The sequence below is a fragment of the Hemitrygon akajei genome, chromosome 19 (assembly GCF_048418815.1).
Source record: "Hemitrygon akajei chromosome 19, sHemAka1.3, whole genome shotgun sequence".
Classification (NCBI taxonomy): domain Eukaryota; kingdom Metazoa; phylum Chordata; class Chondrichthyes; order Myliobatiformes; family Dasyatidae; genus Hemitrygon; species Hemitrygon akajei.
The window spans coordinates 58,855,530-58,876,123 of NC_133142.1; the positions used below are offsets into that span (position 1 = coordinate 58,855,530).

General features: G+C 45.3%; 1 protein-coding gene and 1 long non-coding RNA gene across 2 annotated transcripts in view; one reads left to right on the plus strand and one right to left on the minus strand.

Annotated features, from left to right (window-relative positions):
* rnf123 (ring finger protein 123) overlaps positions 1-1,083 on the minus strand; it is a 435,502-nt gene extending 434,419 nt beyond the window's left edge. Inside the window, exons 1-2 of the mRNA XM_073072589.1 lie at positions 952-1,083; positions 280-386 (exon numbers count right to left, since the gene is read on the minus strand). Coding sequence (XP_072928690.1) covers positions 280-364 — 85 coding nt within the window. The 5' untranslated portion in view covers positions 365-386; positions 952-1,083. The remainder of the gene's footprint in view (positions 1-279; positions 387-951) is intronic.
* On the plus strand, positions 357-17,797 carry LOC140741966 (uncharacterized). Its single transcript, XR_012102177.1, has 5 exons — positions 357-491; positions 6,167-6,356; positions 7,189-7,304; positions 14,920-15,093; positions 16,289-17,797. It is a non-coding gene; the product is annotated as an uncharacterized lncRNA (long non-coding RNA).
* The last annotated feature ends 2,797 nt before the right edge of the window (positions 17,798-20,594 follow it).

The following is a 20,594-nucleotide window of genomic DNA, read 5'->3' on the forward strand; positions in this document are numbered from 1 at the left end:
GAAGAAGTACAGTCGACATTTAGTGCCGAGACCCTTTGTCAGGACTAAGTTAGTCCTGACAAAAGGTCTCAGCCTGAAACGTTGACTGTACTTTTTCCTATAGATGCTGCCTAACCTGCTGTGCTCCACCAGCATTTTGAGAGAATTTGATATCCTTTTTTGGGCACCAGACAGTCAAAACTTCATCCCATTAAGGAAAATATTTTATACAAAACAGCAATGCACACTCCAAACAGCATCTTCACTCTTTCAACAAACAGTATATGGACCCAAACATACCCGTGACCTTTGACTTTTCATTGTCGGTGGGCAGCCGATAACTCTTCCGGGAGTATGCTGCACTGGTTCCTCCTTTCGATGTCATTTTCCACCTAGACGACTCTAGACTGAACAAATGGAGCATGAGGGGCAACTACAAGTATTGTACTGTGATAGGTGGACGCAATTCCGGATGACAAATTCCACTGAGCAACAACCAATAAAACGGAAAAGTGTGTGTAAGAGGGAGGGGATGGTGAGATTGGGGGTGTTGAGATAGAGGGGTGAGTGTGAGGGGGGTGTGGCGCCGGTGAGGAGGGGGGTTGGCGGTGAGGTGTGGGGTGGGGTTGGTGAGGGAGGGGTTGGTGGTGAGGGGGATGAGGTGTGAGGAGGTTGAAGAGGGGGGGTTTGAGGAAGGTTGTTGAGAAGGGGGGGTTGAGAGGTGAGGAGGGGAGAGTGAGTGGAGGTGGTTGTGGGAAGTTGTAGGAGAGTGGATGGGAGGAGGGCAGTAGGGTGTGGGTGGAGGGAAATTGGAGAATGGGGTGGGAGGGGGTTGGTACCGTTTAGGGGAGATCTCGACAACCGCACACTTCTTGTTCATGTATCGGCCCCCACATCTGTCCCACCAAGCGTCCAGCTGCGGCCCCAACCGTGGGTCCCACTCTCTTTCTGACCGTGTCCTGGTCTCCCTACCTGCCTCGCCGGCCGACCAGTCCCGATCCCGCACCCGCTCGTCTCCCAGGTAACGTCCCACCCGCTCGACTCAAGGCGCCGGCTGCACCGCCATGATGCCGTACGGTGGCCGCCTTGGCCGTTAATTCAAAACGCGATCAGCCACCGCGCGCGCACTGCTGTAGTCGTGGACGCGCAGCTTCGACCACGAGCATGCGTGCGCATTCTGGTAGCCGCTCTCAGCATCCAAGAGTCGCTGATTCTAATGCCAGAAGCGAGCTGATAGCGTTGTTAAGAATGTGTATAGTGCGTTACCCTTCATTAATGTTGGTGACTGACTTCAAGAGCCGTGAGTCAATGTTGCACCTCTGGTTATCAAGGATATTGTCTTTAGTTCTGGTCGCCTCAGTGAAAGGATGTGGTGCAGAGATTTACCGGGATGCTGTCTGAAATAGAAATCACGTCTATCAGTTGAGTGAGCTAGGGTTTATGTCTTTGGAACAAAGGAGGATGAGAGGTGATTTGACAGAATTGTACAAGATGATAAGAGCCAAATTGATTGATAGAAGTGAGTAATACAAGGTGGCATCCGTTTAAGATGAGGGGGACGCCAGGGGTAAGTTCTTTATATAGAGAGTGGTGGGTGAGTGGAGGCCTGGTGTAGTGTCAGAAACAGATACATTAGGGCCATTTAGAAACTCAGATAGGCACATGGATGAGGGCTATGGAGGAGGGAAGAGTTAGATTGATCTTGGAGTAGGTTTGAAGTTCAGCACAACATCGAAGGCCTGTACTGTACTGTAGTGTTCTGTATTCTACGTTTAGTTTTTGTTTCACCTGTAAAATGTTGTACCATCTCCAGCACTTCAGTATTATTAATGAAGATAACAAAAGTGAGGGATGAAAAGGGTGTGAAAAAGGTTCACAAGGGTTTTGCCAAAACTGGAGAGGTTGAGTTACAATAAGAGATTAATTCACCATCTTGTGCACCTGTGAGCCGTGTCCAACACTCCCCGGGGCTCCTCTGTTCACTGTGGAAGTCCTACCTTTGAGCCTCGAGAGACTGCAGATGCTGGAACCTGGGGTAACACAAGCAACACTTCTGCATGCTGCCTGGTCAGCTGAGTTCTTCAAGCATTTTGTGTGATGGTCCTACTCCTGTCTGTAACTTCCTGTCACTTAGAATTGACTCCAATAATTTTCTCACCACTGAAGCTGAACCAATTACTTTGTTTATGTCCTCTCTTTTCAAATCATGGTACAATATGAGAAATTCTCCAATTTTCTGCCATTCCAGGTGTAGTCAAAGATGATCAAAAAATTGTACTTGGAGCCTTTGCCACTTTTTGCCTTCTTAATAGCCTGGGATGTGATTTCATAGCTGAAAACCCCTGCTTGTTTGTTCTTTATCACATCTAGTGACCAGTACTCACTGCAATGTTATCTTTATCCCCCTAGTGAAACAGCAACAGTGTATTTATCAAAACTCAACTCACATCCTCCTCCTGCACAAACACATTACAATTTTATCCCCTAAAAGCTCTGCTCTTTCCTTGGATCTTTATGTACATGAACCATCTATACATTTTCATTTATCAGCCTATATCTCCCCTTTGCTTTTCTAATTTGCCTTTTGAAGTTATCCCTGTAAATTCTCATTACTTCCGGGCTTTCTGCCATGCCATAGTTGTTCAATATTGAATCTGGTCCTTTAGCCCACTGAATCCACACCAACCGTCAACTACCCATTGACTCCAATCCCATTTTATTCCTCTCCCCCCCCCCCCCCCGGATTCCTGTTGATTCCCCTGGGATTCCGGTTTAAGATGGTGCTACCAAACGTGTGTGACAGCTCGCTAAAAACATTACTAATAACACCTTTTCTGAAGTAAATTGTGGTAAATTATCACACAAACAATGAGGAGGCGAGGGAAGGCGAAACTCATTCAAGGGATGAATTGAGTATAGGAGTAAAGAGGTCCTTCTGCAGCTGTACAGGGCCCTGGTGAGACCCCACCTGGAGTATTGTGTGCAGTTTTGGTCTCCAAATTTGAGGAAGGACATTCTTGCTATTGAGGGAGTGCAACGTAGGTTCACAAGGTTAATTCCCAGAATGGCAGGACTGTTATATGTTGAAAGATTGGAGCGACTGGGCTTGTATACACTGGAATTTAGAAGGATGAGAGGGGATCTGATTGAAACATATAAGATTATTAAGGGATTGGACACGCTGGAGGCAGGAAGCATGTTCCCGCTGATGAGTGAGTCCTGAACTTGAGGCCACAGTTTAAGAATTAGGGGTAGGCCATTTAGAACAGAGATGAGGAAAAACTTTTTCACCCAGAGAGTGGTGGATATGTGGAATGCTCTGCCCCAGAAGGCAGTGGAGGCCAAGTCTCTGGATGCTTTCAAGAGAGAGTTAGATAGAGCTCTTATAGATAGCAGGGTCAAGTGATATGGGGAGAGGGCAGGAACGGGGTACTGATTGTGTATGATCAGCCATGATCACAGTGTGAGGTTATCCACTTTGGGAGTAAGAACAGGAAGGCAGATTATTATCTGAATGGTGTAGAGTTGGGTAAGGGAGTAATACAAAGAGATCTCAGAGTCCTTGTTCATCAGTCACTGAAGGTGAATGAGCAAGTGCAGCAGGCAGTGAAGAAGGCTAATGGAATGTTGGCCTTTATTACAAAGGGAATTGAGTACAAGAGCAAGGAAATCCTCTTGCATTTGTACAGAGCCCTGGTGAGACCACACCTGGAGTATTGTGTACAGTTTTGGTCTCCAGGGTTAAGGAAGGACATCCTGGCTGTAGAGGAAGTGCAGCGTAGATTCACGAGGTTAATTCCTGGGATGTCTGGACTGTCTTATGCAGAGAGGTTAGAGAGACTGGGCTTGTACACGCTGGAATTAAGGAGATTGAGAAGGGATCTGATTGAAACATATAAGATTATTAAGGGATTGGACAAGATAGAGGCAGGAAATATGTTCCAGATGCTGGGAGAGTCCAGTACCAGAGGGCATGGTTTGAGAATAAGGGGTAGGTCATTTAGGACAGAGTTAAGGAAAAACTTCTTCTCCCAGAGAGTTGTGGGGGTCTGGAATGCACTGCCTCGGGAGGTAGTGGAGGCCAATTCTCTGGATGCTTTCAAGAAGGAGCTAGATAGGTATCTTATGGATAGGGGAATCAAGGGATATGGGGACAAGGCAGGAACCGGGTATTGATAGTAATTGATCAGCCATGATCTCAAAATGGCGGTGCAGGCTTGAAGGGCCGAATGGTCTATTTCTGCACCTATTGTCTATTGAATGGTGGTGCCGGCTAGAAGGGCCAAATGGCCTACTCCTGCACCTACTGTCTATTGTCTATTGAACCGTGCTGGTACGTTGCAGAATCGACACAGATGGAGCGAGCCATTTGGAGAGCAGAAGCCAAAGCAGTGGAGTCCCGATGCCCCTGCGAGCGATGTTGGATTGCTCTGGGCGTCAAGCCAATTTGGAGAAATCAAGAGCGGCTCCGGGTTGGGCGGCAAAATCTGGGCACGGAGCAAGTCACCGTGCAGCCTGCTCTAGGCCCAAACTTTTTCACGGCAGTGGAGCTCGGCTCCTACTGTGAGGTACAATACACTGTTGGGACGATTTAAACAATAGTCTGGAAAAACATGGCATCAGGACCAGAGGCGAGAGCCGATTTCACTCGTTCTCTCACTCCTCTGTCCGTGGTGCTGAGGCTGTCCCCAGCCGCTGTGCTCCATGCCTGCTAACATGATGAACTAATACTGAGGCTTTGGGCCTACTCCGGGGTTCGGAGCTAAGGGCTCATTTTGGTTTGGAATGCTGTTGTTGTTGCTCACTTCTTTTGTTTACATAATTTGTGTTTGTTTTTCCTCTTTCTCTGCACATTGCGTATTGGTCTTTATCTTTTTTTTCATTGGGTTACTTCCAGTTTCTTGTTTTGTGGCTGCTGTGAGCAAACAATCTCAAGGCTGTACAATTTTTACATTCTTTGATGATAAATGTACTTTGAAAGCTTTGAAATTCTATCGCCCACACACCAATCAACATATCTTTGGCATGGGAGAAAATACAATTCACAGGGAAAATGTACAGACTCTGCACAGACAACATCAGAGGTCAAGACTGAATTGGGGTCTCTGGCACTGAAATTGTCGTCATGAGAGGGAAGCTTCCCCATCTTGCCTTATCCTACCTACTGTGCATCTTGTCATCTGGGGCATTAGATTTGACAGTTCTGTCCTTTGTGGGAACTTCTACCCTGACCCTCTGAATCTTTTCCTCAAATGACTGACACTGGTTTGAAACTTAGAACAACTAATGCTTTAAGGTAGTTTGAAAAGTTCTAAATTAGGCTAAGGACAACAAAATGAATTTACAAAGCACAAGTAGGAACCAGCTCCTTGAGAGTAGCTGAGACCGCTGCTGCACTCCCATTGATGATCCTTCCATGTCCCAGCTGGGTTGCCCAACAGGGCCTGCAGCTGATAGAACTGTGTCTGTGTTCAGTCCTCACCACCTCTATTCAGAGTTTGCACGTTCATCCTGGGGTTCCCCAAAGCTTGCAGGTTGGTAGCTTAACAAAGTGATGTAAAGTGGTGTGAAAGTGGGTGTTGGAAGTTGGAGAGGGTTGATGAGAGCATGAGGAGGATAACATGGGATTGATGCACGTGACATCAGCACAAACTCAAAGGTTTATTTTATTGTCAAAGTTTGCATGTACAATACAACTCTGATATTTGTCTTCTCCAGGTAGCCATTAAATACAGAAAGACCATGGGTGTTGGTGAAAGAAAAGACATCAACTCTGACCCCCCACTGGCACAAAAAAGAAAAGAAACAAAACTCACAGGCCCCAAAATCCCCCCTTCCCCACAGGAAAAAAGCAACAATAACAGTCCCCAACCCACTCACTCACAGAAAAAAACAGCTACAATAACCTTTGAACCTTGTAAAGATACCGCCCAGAAAAAGGCAATGGGAAACCACTTCTGTAGAAAAATTTGCCAAGAACAATCATGGTCACGGAACGACCACGATCACCCACATCATATGACATGGCGCATAATAAATGAACAAATTCACACCACTATGGTGTTAGATCTGCTCTATACTGGTTCTGAATAAATTTGAATAGTTAATATGGGTAATTTAAATTCCTTATTAATACTACATGAATACTTTTGCATTGGTCAGAAATTTGCTTTTTTATTTCCCTCAGATAATAGTCTGCGAATCAACGTTACTTTCCTGACAGTCTGTTGACCTTTCAATTTGAAGCTGATGAGGGATCGGCCACCTCACTTTGAACAGCAAATACCGGATCATTGAGCAATGGACTCCACTGTTTCTACAGCCCTTGCTTTGAACTGTGGCAAACCAGATAATTCTGGTAATCTACTTCCTGAAAGGTTAGCAGAATGCTTTCAAAGTGCCAGTGACCTGTGGTTCTACTCCCACCGCTGTCCATAAGGAATTTTGTACGTTCTCTCCGTGACCACATGTTTCCCCCAGGTGCTCCCATTTCCAAAGACGATGGGTTAGGGTTATGGAGTTGTGGACATACAATTCCATAAGCACAGTGACACTTGTGGGCTGCCCTCTGCACATCCTTGACACAAGTGACCAATTTCACTGTATGTTTCGACAAATAAAGCTGATCTTTATCTCTCCCTCCCCCCAACCCCACCAATCCCTTTTACCTCCTGATCTACCCAGTTCTTATACCCACACTCACTCTTTGATGACATAACCTTGAAAAGGGATGTTGTAAAACCATAAGACAGGGGCAAAATTAGGCTAACCGGCCCATCGAATCTTCTCTGCCATTCCATCATGATTTATTATCCCTCTCAAACCCATTCTTCTGCCTTCTCCCCATAACTTTTACTAATTGAGAACCCATCAAGCTGTGCTTTAAATATACCAGATGACTTGCCCTCCACAGATTCACCACCTTCTGGCTAAAGAAATTCCTCCTCATCTCCGTTCCAAAGGGACATCCCTCTATTCTGAATCTGTGCCATTTGGCCCTAGACTCCCTGAGAAATAGAAATAGTTCTTCACACGAAGTTCAGTGGAAATAGTCAAGTCTTTCTCAGTTGGTTCCATCCACCTACACCCAGACCCTGCAGCTCAATTTATAATACAGAGATGTATCATCTAATTGAATGGCAGAACAGGTTTGAAGGACAAAATTTGTTCCTAAATTCCTGTGCTGTCTTTCCTCATTCCTATCTACAGGGAGAGATGCGAAGTAGAAAACAATGAAGATTTCACTTTTGAGCAGTGAAAGGAAATTAATCCTGAACGGAAGGCCTGTAGGTGAGGTGAAGGGTCAGGAGGACCTTGGCTTGCAGGTACAAACATAATTTGGGCTGTGTTAATTTGGATTTAGGAGGCTGAGAAGTATTAAATCCACAAGATGTAGGAACAGAATTAAGCCTTTCAGTCCATTGAGTCTCCCCTGGTATTCAAACATGACTTTTTTAAGAATTGAGATTTTCTCATTGAATCGTTTGTAATCTGAAAGACAAATTGATCTGAATGTGACTTTCTTCTGTTGTGGAATCCACATGAAGGGGCAACAATCTCTACATGCATTTCTGCTTTCAGCAGTGAAAGCAGGAAGAATATTTCACAGTCTGGCAGAAGTTGAGGCTCTAGTCTGAATCTCTGCAGAAGCTGGAGTGGCTGGAGGGTGGCGGGGAGACACTGGACTTGTCCATTGTGAAATCAAGAGATTTTTATAAGTAAGGCCATAGAGGATAAATAATTGACCTAGTGGTAGAGTTTAGTTGTGAACCAATTGGTTTGAAATAGCTTAAAAAGCTAAGCAGCCTACTACTATACAACAAGCTGAACGAACTGGATGAAGTGTCCTTATCCCAATCGATTACTTTATCAACGGTGATGGTAGACTTGCCTTGACCTACCAATGAAATTCCCTTTTTCCAGCTGTACATCCTCCTCCAAACCTCCACACCCCTCCCCCTAATTTACCTTCTTAAATTTAATGTTCCTCCCTCTTTCTCAATCCTGACCAAGGTCTTTGAACTGAAATACAGTATAAACTTTGTTTCACCATGGATGCTGCCTGGTCTGCTAAGTATTTTCTTTTCTGATTTCATGTTTTCCCCCATTTGCTGGCCACATCCACCTACACCCGGACCCCTCACTGAATGGGTCCTATCCCCCTGACATCTGTTCTTCCTCTCTACCCTAATGGTTCCCATTATCCTCTTCCTTACTGATTAGATTCCACCACAGGTAGTTCTTTGTGACCCTCTAATCACCTATCTAGCTATCTCCACCTTCATTTTTAACCCTTGTTGGTTGTTCATTCAGCCCGTTTCACCCCTCCGCACTCAGTTCTGAAATACCAACAACTCCTCTTCCCTCACAGATGCAGCTCAACCCACTGAGTTCCTCCAACAGATTTTTTTTCACCACCTGAAGGGCGATATCACTGAAGCTTTGGTTCCACCTCAGTGGATGGGTCCCAAACTAAAGATTGTAATTTCCTGTATCCTTTTTTGAGAATAGTAGTGATTTTTTACATTTCCCTTATCTGGCACTCCAACTCACCCTTCACCAGGTCTGGTAATCATTTGGGACTGGTTGTGGTGCCTCTGTCTGTAAATTACACCTACTTTTTCAGAAGGATAAAATTATTGCACTTTAACATCTGCTTGCACCTGCTGATGTGCTGGATTTGCAGTGAAATTAGGGAATCCATGTAGAATTGTTACATCTAAATCTCTTTAATGTGTGACCATCAATGACTTTGACAACCTTGAGCAGAGGATTCAAAATCATTCGATATCATTTCCAGGACACAAATGTAATGGGAAATTGTTACTCTGGATCCAATGCAGCACAAAAAGAAACACAATAAGATAAGGAACACAATAATAGAAAAACAATGAATATAAATACAAAAGATACTTTAGCTTACATATGGAGATTGAATTTGTGTATGTAAAGTGACTCTAGGCACTGGAGTGTCTGTATGTAAGGTGACTGACAGGAAGTGGTAAGGTAGTTGTGGAGGGGTAGGCGGGGTTGTTGATCGGCCTTACTGCTTGGGGAGAGTAACTGTTTTTGAGTCTGGTGGTCCTGGTGCAGATGCTGTGTAGCCTCCTCCATGATGGGAGTGGGACAAACAGTCCATGAGCAGGGTGGGTGGGATCTTACACAATGTTATTGGTCCTTTTCTGTATATGTCCTTAATGATGGGTAGGCTGGTGCCGTGATGCATTGGGTAGTTTTGATTACCCATTGTAGAGCCTTCCAGCCTGCCGCAATACATTTTCTGTACTATGCAGTGATGCAGCTTGTCAGGATGCTCTCCTCTGTGCATCTGTAAAATGTCACAAGTATGGATGTGCACAGTCCAGCTCTCTCCAGCCTCCTCAGAAAGTAGAAGCATGGATGAGCTTTCCTGATTGTGTGTGTTCTGGGACCATGAGAGGCTGTGTGTGATGTGCACCCCAAGGAATTTGAAACTGCCTGCAGTTTCTGCTGCTGTGCCACTGATTTGAAAAGAGGTGTGAGTTCTCCTGGTCAATAACCATCTCCTTGGTCTTGTTCACATTGAGGAAGAGGTTACTTCCCTGGCACCAGGCCTCGAGTTCTTCCCCCTGCTCTCTGTAGACAGTCTCATCATTGTTGATGAGCCCCACCACCATCAGCCAACTGGACAATGTGATTGCTTGGTTGAGCAAACAGGTATAAGCAGCAGTGGGCTCAGTGTTGAGGCTGATGGGGAAGGAGGAGCAGTGGTGCATCCTGATTATCTGAGGTCTGTTGGTTAGGAAGTCCCTTCGTCAGGTCTCGGCCCAAAACGTTGACTGTTCATTTCCACGGATGCTGCCCGACCTGCTGAGTTCCTCCAGCGTGTTGTGCATGTTGCTTTGACCCCAGCATCTGCAGAGTATTTTGTGTTTAGTTCACCAAGGTCTGTGGGACAACAGTGTTGAAGGTGAACTGAAATCCAGAAACAGCATTCTGACATAAGCATCCTTGTTTTCTGGGTGTATCAGGGCTGGGTTCATGATAAATGCTTTGGCATCTGTCGTAGAACAGTTCTGCCAGTAAGCATTTTGGTGAGAGTCCAATGTGGCAGGAATTGGAGTTTTTGATATGTGCCATTACCAGCCATTCAAATCACTTCATGATGTACCACTGGGCAATAGTCGTTTAGTTCTGAAGGTGTAGAGTTCTTTAGAACATAGAACATGGACCAGTACAGCACAGGAACAAGCCTTTTAGCCTATAATATTGGGCCAAACCAATTAAAAATCTTGTCTCTCACATCTCCTTTAAAATTACCCCCGCTCACTTTAAATACATGCCTCTGTTATATGGCATTTCAAAGGTTCAAAGGTACAATTTAATGTCAGAGAAACATATACAATATACACCCTGAAATGCTTTTTCTTCACAACCATCCACAAAAACAGAAGTGCCCCAAAGAATGAACAACAGTCAAATGTTAGAACCCCAAAGTCCCCCCCAGCTCTCCCCCCTGCGCATAAGCGGCAGCGAGCAACAATCCTCCCTTCCCCCACTGGCAAAAAAAGCATCAGCACCCACCACCAAGCACTCAAGTGTGAGCAAAGCAGTAGCAAAGACACAGACTTGCAGTTACCCCAGACTTCATGTTTCACATACCACAGGTTCTCTCTCTCCCTAATAAGGGAGAAAGAGATGTCTCCATTTTCACAGCGAGCGGGGAGACATAACAAACAACTCGTTGATTTATGATGTTAAAAGTCCGTTATGTCACTTTTTCAAGCTCTGCCTGAAGATTGCAAAGATCCCAGGTCTCCAAGCACACAGCAGGTATTCCGACTCCCCCAACGACACACGAGTCTCCTGCCGTGACACCGACCCTCGATCCACCCATCTCCAGAGCCCCGAGATCCTAGGCTTTCGAATTCAAGCTGGACTCTTAGGCCAAGCCTTTGGTGTGCTTAACAACGGCCAGTTATGGAACCCCAAGAACGGGTCCCATTCCTGCAAAGAGCCAAAGTCAGCATGTAACTCCAGGTCAGAAAGAAAGGTATGTCGCATCTGGAATTTCTCCGGTTAGTAGACGACTTCTGCTGATGTAGACAGAAGTCGCATACGAGGAAAGTTACAGCAGTGGTTTGCCATTGCCTTCTGCCGGGTGAGTTTCCAAAGAGATCACCAGCTCGTAACCCAGCACGGATGGAAAGCGTGCAGGGGAGCTGGCTGGATTCGAACTCGGGATCTTTCGTCCCGAAGTCCAGCACTGATACCACTACGCCATCAGCCAGGTCAACTCCAGGTCAGGGTCTTCAAAAGAACCCTGAAAGGGAAAAATAAAGATATTAAAGATGGAAGTAGAGCTGTTTCTGAAGATACAAGCAAAGGAGTTGCCATTTAGTGCCATAGTCACTATTTAGGGCCAATCCTCAGGGGAAGATACTGTCTGTCTACTCCATCTATGGCTCTCGTAATCTTATAAACTTCTATCAGATCTCCCATCACTCTCCCCCACTCCAGAGAAAAGAACACAAGTTTGTCCAATCTCGCATTATAACACATGCCCTCTAATCTAGGCAACATCCTAGTAAAACTTTTCTGCACCCTCTCCAAAGCCTCGGCGTCCTTGTAATCGGGTGTGCAGAATTGTAGGCAATACCCAGATGCAGCCTAACTCGAGTTTTATGAAGCTGCAACATAGCTTCCTGACTTTTGAACTCAATGCCTCAACTAGTAAAGGCAAGCATGCCATTTGGCTTCTTAACCACCCCATCAATCTACATAGCCATTTTCAGGGAGCTGTGAACTTGGACCCCAAGATCCCTCACCTCATCGACACGATTAAGGATCCTGCCTTCAGTGTACTGTCTCTTTACATTGGACCTACCAAGGTACAATGCTTCACATTTGGCTGAGTTAATCTCCGTCTGCCTTTGGATGAGCCTCTCATGAGGGACCTTTCTAAAACCCATGTAGCCAACATCCACAGTTCTACCTAAATCAACCTCATCAAAAACTCAATCAAGTTAGTCAAACACGACTTGCCCTGTACGAAGCCATGTTGGCTCTCCCTAATTAGGCCGTGGTTTTCCAAATGCTCATAAATCCTATCCCCCAGGAATTCTCTCTAATAACTTCCTACCACTGACATGAGTCTCACTGGTCTATAATTTCCAGGATTATCCCTGGTTCCCTTCTTGAATAATCGAACAACATTAGGTACTCATCAGTCCTCCAGGACTTCATCTGTAGCTCAAGAGGGCACAAACATATTGGTCAAGGTACTTGCAATCTCCTCACGTGTCTCTCAATAACCTCGGGTATACCCTATCAGCCCCTGGGGGCTTATCCACCTTAATGCTCTCTAAGAGACCCAATGCTACCTCCTGCTTTATTTCAAAATACCTTAGAATATTAATACTCTTAGCATTGATCTCCTATCCTCCAAGCCCTTCTCCTAGGTAAAGACTGATATAAAGTACTTACTAAAGACCTCACCCACATCCAAGCAAATATTCCCCCCTTTATTCTTGAGTGGTCCCCCTCCCTTGTTATCTTCTTGCTCTTGATGGATGTATAGAATGCCTTGGATTCTCTTTAATCCTTGCCAAGGGCTTTTCATGGCCCCTCCTGGCTTTCCTAATTCCTAATTCCCTGGCTTCTTTATGATCCTCCAGGGCTCTGTTTGATTTTACCTTCTTTAGCTTTACATACTTTTCCTTTCTCTTCTTGACTTAACTCATCACCTCCCTCGATATCTAAAGTTCTCTAACCTTGCCATGCTCGTCCTTTGTTCTGTCGGGAACATACCTGTCCTGTACTGAGCAGTTGATCTAAAAAAAAAGCCTCCACATGTCTGAAGTGGACCTGTCCAAAAACTGCTGTTTCCAATTGGCTCTCCCTGCTTCCTGCCTAATGCTCTCATAATCTGCCCTGCTCCAGTTTAATACTCTCCTTCAGGATCCATGCTTCTCCTTATCAACAGCTATCTTAAAATGTAAGGAGTTGTGGTCACTGTTCCCTAACTGCTCACCCACTGAAAGGTCGGTCATCTGTCCAGGCTCATTATTCAACACCAGGTCCAGTACAGACCCTCCTCTTGTTGGACTTTCTACATTTTGATTAAAGAAACACCCCTGGATGCACCTAACAAATTCTGCCCCATCTAATCCATTTGCAGTAAGAGGGTCCCAGTTTATATTAGAAAAGTTGAAGACTCCATGACAAAACCTTATTGTTTTTACACCTTTCCTTAATCTGCCTGCTTATTTGTTCTTCAGTGTCCTAGTGTCCTGGTAGTACAATCCATCAGTGTGATTGCACCCTTCCTGATTTTTGAGTTCTACCCATAAAGACTCATTAGACAAGCCCTCCAATATGTCCCCTCAAACTGCAGCTGTAGTATTGTCCCAGAGCAGTGAAACTCACACCCCTCCCCACTTTACCTTCCTATCTTTTCTAAAACGTCAAAACCCTAGAACATGAAGCACCCATTCCTGTCCCACTCTTAACCAATAATGGCCACAATATCATTGTTCCATGGACTGATCCATGCTCTAAGTACATCACCTTTACCCATGATACACCTAGCATTAAAATACACACATTTCAAACTCTCCATTCCATCGTACCTATTACTTTGGTACAGTGTTGATGGTGGCTGATGTAGGGACAGCAGTCTAGATGAGGGAAGTGTTGACGTCAGAGTACTCAGCCTGGCAGTCTTATGGGGAAATTGACAGTCTCAGAGCCACCAGGTGGCAGTTGAGCGCTACAGTTCTCCAGATCAGTGTGATGCCCAGGCAGCCTTTCAAAGTTCAAAGTAAAGTTATCATCAAAGTACATATATAAAGAAAGGAAGAATAATAATAAATAAATAAGCTATAGGTAGAGAACATGAAAGGAAGAGTCATTGGAAGTGAGTCCTTATTGGTTGTGGGAACATTCTAATGATGGGGCAAGTGAAGTTATCCCCTCTGGTTCTGGACGCTGATGGTTGTGGGGTAACAACTGGTCCTGAACCTGGAAGTGTGGGTTTTGAGGCTTTTGTACCTTCTCCCTGACGGCAGCAGCAAGAAGAGAGCATGACCTGCTGGTGTGGATCCCTGATGACAGATGCTGCTTTCATGTGATAATGCTCTGTGTAGATGTGCTTAATGGTGGGGAGGGCTTTACCCGTAATGGACTGGGCTGTATCCACTACTTTTCTGTAAGATTTTCCATTCGAGGGCATTGGTGTTTCCATACAGTGATGTAGCCAGTCAATATACTCTCCAACACACATTTAAAGAAGTTGTCAAAGTTTTAGATGTCATGCCAAATCCTTACAAACTCCCAAGGAAGTAGGGGTGCTGTTGTGCTTTCTCTGTAATTGTCCTTACATGCTGGGCCCAGGACAGGTCCTCTGAAATGATGACACTGAGGGATTTAAAGTTGCTGACCCTCTTCACCTTTGATCCTCCAGTGAGGACTGGCTCACGGACCTCTGGTTTCCTTCTCCTGAAGTCAATAACCAGCTCCTTGGTCTTGCTGACATTGAGAGGTTGTTGTGACACCACACAGACAGATTTTCAATCTCCCTCCTACATGCTGATTCATCACCACCTTTGATTCAGGCTACAACAATGGTGTTGACAGCAAACTTAAATATGGCATTGTAGCTGTGCTTAGATACACAGTGTGAAGCGAGTAGAGCAGGGGGCTAAGCACAGAGCCTTGTACTGCATCTGTGTAAATGGAGATATTGTTGCCAATTTGAACCACCCAGGGTCTGCAATTGAGGATCCAGTTGTACAAGGAGGTATTAAGGCCAAGGTCTTAAAGCTTATTGATTAGTTTTGAGGGGATGATGGTATTGCATGCTGAACTGTAGTCAATAAGGAGCATCCTGAAGTACTGTATGTCATTTTTGTTGTCCAAATGTTCCAGGGTTGAATGAAGAGCCTGTTTTTTTACACACAGCAGGTGGTAGATAAATGGAACCAGCTACCAGAGGAAGAGCAGCACACACAAAATGTTGGAAGAACTCAGCAGGGCAGGCAACATCTATGGAGGGAAATAAGCAATGTTTCAGGCCGAGACCCTGCATCAGGACTGGAAAGAAAGGAGGCAGAAGCCAGAATAATAAGCTGGAAGGTAATTGGTGAAACCATGTGAGTGGGAAGGTGGGGAATGAAGTGAGAAGTTGGGAGGTGAAAGGTGGAAGAGGTGAAGAGCTGAAGAAAGAATCTAATAGGGGAGGAGAATGGACCGTGGAAGAAAAGGAAGGAGGGGGAGAACCAGAGGGAAGTGATGGGCAGGTGAGGAGATGAGAAGGGCTGAGAGGATAGCTACCTATTGGTAAATAAGGTGTTACTAAATTATGATCTCTTTCATTGCTCTCTTTTTGATGTTCCTTCTACCTCCCAGCTTGATTCCCTAAAATGGGCAATAAAATTGCTCAGCTGTTACCTCACAGTGACTAGAAGAGGGAAGGGGAGGTGGGGGGAGTAATCACCAGAGGTTACAAAAATCAACTTCATACCATCAGGTTGGAGGCTACCCAAACCTGTTGTCCTCTAACCTGAATTTGGCCTTATTGTGGTAGAAGTGGAGCCTCATATCATTCCAGCTCTCCAGAAGGAAACTGATGAGAGAGCATAAACACAAGAGATTTTGCAAATGCTGGAAATCCAGAGTAACACACAAAATATGCTTGGAGGAACCCAGCAGGTCAGGCAGCATCTGTGGAGAGGAATGAAGAGTTGACATTTCAGGACAAAACCCTTCACCAGAAGAGTAGACCAATAGAGAAAGGGAAAGGGAAAGGGGAGGGGCACCAGCTGTAAATGATGTCAGCTTGTAAAAGGTTGAAACAGTCAGTAGGAAGGCATGGGGATTGTTGCTTTTAATTGAGGCACAGGGGAGGTTGTAGAAGGGATTTACAAGTGTTGGCTGGAATGAAAAACATATTATTAAAGATTGTGTTATTTTGGGGGGAGAAACATAACTGAGGTACATAAAATTATGAAGGACCCAGAGAGAGAGGGAGAGGGAGAGGAAGAGGGAGGGGGAGAGAGAGAGAGAGAGAGAGAGAGAGATTCAGAAGGCTCATTTCCCCCAGTGTTGTACTTCAAATATCCTTTGACTATTGTATGTCATCACATAGTCCTGCTAAGCACCAATTCAATCATCCATTTTGAGTGTTATATGTACTTCCAGCACTAGTTATGTAGAAATGTGTCTAGTATTGTGAGATCTGCTGTAATCAAAACAGTGGTAAATATCTAGTCAATAATCCGGTAGATATATTACTGAATTATGATCGCTGTGCTTTGTAATTTCTTTCAAGGAGGTACTTTTGAACTGACAAAACAATCTTGCATTTTCGCGAACTAGACTCTCAGGAGTGGAGGTATGAGTGCGGTGACCATCCCTGGGGGTGTGTACTGCATCAAGGCTTGACGGCAGACCAACCCCTGGTCACCTCTGTTACTCCACACTGAGCAAGATTAAAGTGTTCGAGGATGAGAGCGGTATTCAGTACAGTCTGTCTGGGTTTGACCGGACTGCCTCTCTTCTCGCTACTACTGTCAGGCGGAAGGAGCGGGAGTCTTGGTTCATCGTCGCCAACTTCGGGAGCAGTTGTCACCCTGCAGCCACCAGGCTCCCGGGCGGGCTTCACTCGTCTCAGCCTCGAGCGGGCTCCGCAGCTGTGGACTCACTTTCGGGACTCTGCAGTTCAGCGTGTTTTTTGGTTTTTTTTCCTTACGATCTGAGCGATTTGAACCTATATTCAACTGTGAGAAGAACACGTTTCAGCGCTGAACTGGTCCACTGAGCTTCTGGACGGGCTTCGCTCACCTCAGCCCTGGATCGGCTGTGTGACTGAGGACTCACTTTCTCGGACTCTGCGGTTCATGACATTTATTTACATTTTTATTGTCTGTGCAATTTCTCTACAAGTTTACCTTCAATAAAACATGAAGGAAAATGTCCAACCCTTCGCAAGGAATGAAAAAAAAAACCCAATTCACCCAGTGGAAACAATATTTAGACATAAGATTTAAGCAGTACAGTACTGTGCAAAAGTCTTAGGCATATTTACACGGCGAGGGTGCTCAAGACTTTAGTACAGTACTGTACTTGTCAAGAAGCACACACAACATGCTGGAGGAACTCAGCAGGCCAGGCAGCATCTCTGGGAAAGAGTACAGTCAACGCTTCGGGCAGAAACCCTTTGGCGGGACTGGAGAAAAATAGGCTGAGGAGTAGATTTAACAGGTAAGGGAGAGGAGAGAGAACCACCCGGTGATAGGTGAACCCTGGAAGGGGAGGGATGAAGTAAAGTGCTGGAGGTTGATTGAGAGAAAGAAAAAGCGGGAAGGTGCACCATAGGGAGGTGATGGCGGGTAAGGAGATGAGGTGAGAGAGGGTGGGGGAGCATTACCAGAAGTCTGAGAAATCGACATTCATGCCATCAGGCTGGAGGCTGATATAAGGCGTTGTCCCTCCAACCTGAGTGTGGCCTTATTCTGACAGTGGAGGTGGTCATGCATGGACATATCAGAATGGGAATAGGAAGTGGAATTAAAATGGGTGGCCACTGGGAGATCCCGCTTGTTCTAGCTGACAGAGCGTACAGGCTCAGTGAAGCAGTCTCCCAATCTACAGGAGGCCACCAATGCAGTTGTCGATGAAGTATAGGAAAAGTGTGGGACGGTCACCAGTGTAGTCTTGGAACATAGACTGTTCCATGTAGCCAACATATAGGCAGGCATAACTGGGACCCATGTGAGTGCCCATGGCTACCCCTTTTGTTTGAAGGAAGTGGGGGGAGCCAAAAGAGAAATTATTTAGAATTGGGATAGGTTCCACTAGGTGGTGGGGGGGGGGGTGGAGCTGGTTGGGTCTGGTTTCTAGAAAAAAATGGAGAGATTTCAGGTCTTGCTGCTGGGGGATGGAGGTGTATAGGGGCTGGACATCCACAGCAAAATGACCTGGATGAGGAAGTGGAGGGATGGGTTAGTAAGTTTGCTGATGACACAAAGGTTGGGGGTGTTGTGGATAGTGTGGAGGGCTGTCAGAGGTTACAGCAGGGCATTGATAGGATGCAAAACTGGGCTGAGAAGTGGCAGATGGAGTTAATCCCAGATAAGTGTAAAGTGGTTCATTTTGGTAGGTCAAATATGATGGCAGAATACAGTATTAATAGACAATAGGTGCAGAAGGAGGACATTTGGCCCTTCGAGCCAGCACCACCATTCACTGTGATCATGGCTGATCATCCACAATCAGTACCCCGTTCCTGCCTTCTTCCCATATCCCTTGACTCCACTATCTTTAAGAGCTCTATCTAATTCTTTCTTGAAAACATCCAGAGAATTGGTCTCCACTGCCTTCTGAGGCAGAGCCACAACTCTCTGGGTGAGAACATTTTTCCTCAACTCTGTTCTAAATGGCCTACCCCTTATTCTTAAACTGTGGCCCCTGGTTCTGGACTCCCCCAACATCGGGAACATGTTTCCTGCCTCTAGCATGTCCAATCCCTTAATAATCTTATATGTTTCAATCAGATCCCCTCTCATCCTTCTAAATTCCAGCATATACAAGTCCAGTCGCTCCAATCTTTCAACATATGACAGTCCCGCCATCCTGGGAATTAACCTCGCGAACCTACGCTGAATAGCAAGAATGTCCTTCCTCAAATTTGGAGACCAAAACTGCACACAATACTCCAGGTGTGGTCTCACCAGGGCCCTGTACAACTGCAGAAGGACCTCTTTGCTCCTATACTCAACTCCCCTTGTTATGAAGGCCAACATGACATTAGCGTTCTTCACTGCCTGCTGTACCTACATGCTTACTTTCAGTGACTAATGAACAAGGACACGTAGACCTCGTTGTACTTCCTAACTTGACACCATTCAGATAGTAATCTGCCTTCCTGTTCTTGCCACCAAAGTGGATAACCTCACATTTATCCACATTAAACTGCATCTGCCATGCATTTGCCCACTCACCCAACCTGTCAGTCACCCTGCATTCTCATAACATCCTCCTCACATTTCACACTGCCACCCAGCTTTGTATCATGTGCAAATTTGCTAGTGTTACTTTTAATCCCTTCATCTAAATCATTAATTTATAATGTAAGTAGCTACAGTCCCAGTACCGAGCCTTGTGGTACCCCACTAGTCACTGCCTGCCATTCTGAAAGGGATCTGTTAATCCCTACACTTTGTTTCCTGTCTGCCAACCAATTTTCTATCCATGTCAGTGCCCTACCCTCAAAACCATGTGCTCTAATTTTGCCCACTAATCTCCTATGTGGGACCTTATCAAAAGCTTTCTGAAAATTCAGGTACACAACATCCACTGGCTCTCCCTTGTCCACTTTCAAAGTTACATCCTCAAAAAATTCCAGATTAGTCAAGCATGATTTCCCCCTTCGTAAATCCACGCTGACTCGGACCGTTCCTGTTACTGCTATCCAAATGTGCCGCTATTTCAACTTATATAGACTCCAGCATCTTCCCCACCACTGATGTCAGGCAAACTGGTCTATAATTCCCTGTTTTCTCTCTCCCTCCTTTCTTAAAAAGTGGGATAACATTAGCTACCCTCCAATCCTCAGGAACTGATCCTGAATCTTTAGAACATTGAAAAATGACTATGATTTCACGACTACGAGTCCACGATTTCTAGAGCCACCTCCTTAAGTACCCTGGGATGCAGACCATCAGACCCTGGGGATTTATCAGCCTTCAGTCCCATCAGTCTACCCAACAGCATTTTCTGCCTAATGTGAATTTCCTTCATTTCCTCAGGCCACTATTACATCTGGGAGATAGCTTGTGTCTTCCCTAGTGACGACAGATCCAAAGTACCTATTCAACTCATCTACCATTTCCTTGTTCCCCATAATAAATTCACCCGTTTCTGCCTACAAGGGTCCAACTTTGGTCTTAACTAATTTTTTCCTCTTCACATACCTAAAGAAGCTTTTACTATCCTCCTTTATATTCTTAGCTAACTTACCTTCATACCTCATCTTTTCTCCTCGTATTGCCTTTTTAGTTTTCTGTTGCTCTTTAAAAGTTTCCCAATTCTCTGGCTTCCTGCACATCTTTGCTATGTTATACTTCTCTTTTATTTTTATACTGTCCTTGACTTCCCTTGTCAGCCACGGTCTGCCCCTACTCCCCTGAGAGTCTTTCTTCCTCTTTGGAATGAACTGATCCTGCATCTTCTGTATTATTCCCAGAAATACCTGCCATTGTTGTTCCACTGTCATCCCTGCTAGGGTATCCTTCCAGTCAACTTTGGCCAGCTCCTCCCTCATGGCTCCACAGTCCCCTTTGTTCAACTGTAATACTGACACTTCCAATTTTCCCTTCTCCCTCTCAAATTGTAGATTAAAGCTTATTATATTATGGTCACTACCTCCTAATGGCTCCTTTACCTCGAGTTCCCTTATCAAACCCGGTTCATTGCACAACACTAAATCCAGAATTGCCTTCTCCCTGGTAGGCTCCAGTACAAGCTGCTCTAAGAAGCCATCTCAGAGGCACTCCACAAACTCCCTTTCTGGGGGTCCAGTACCGACCTGATTTTCCCAGTCTACCTGCATGTTGAAATCCCCCATAACAACCATA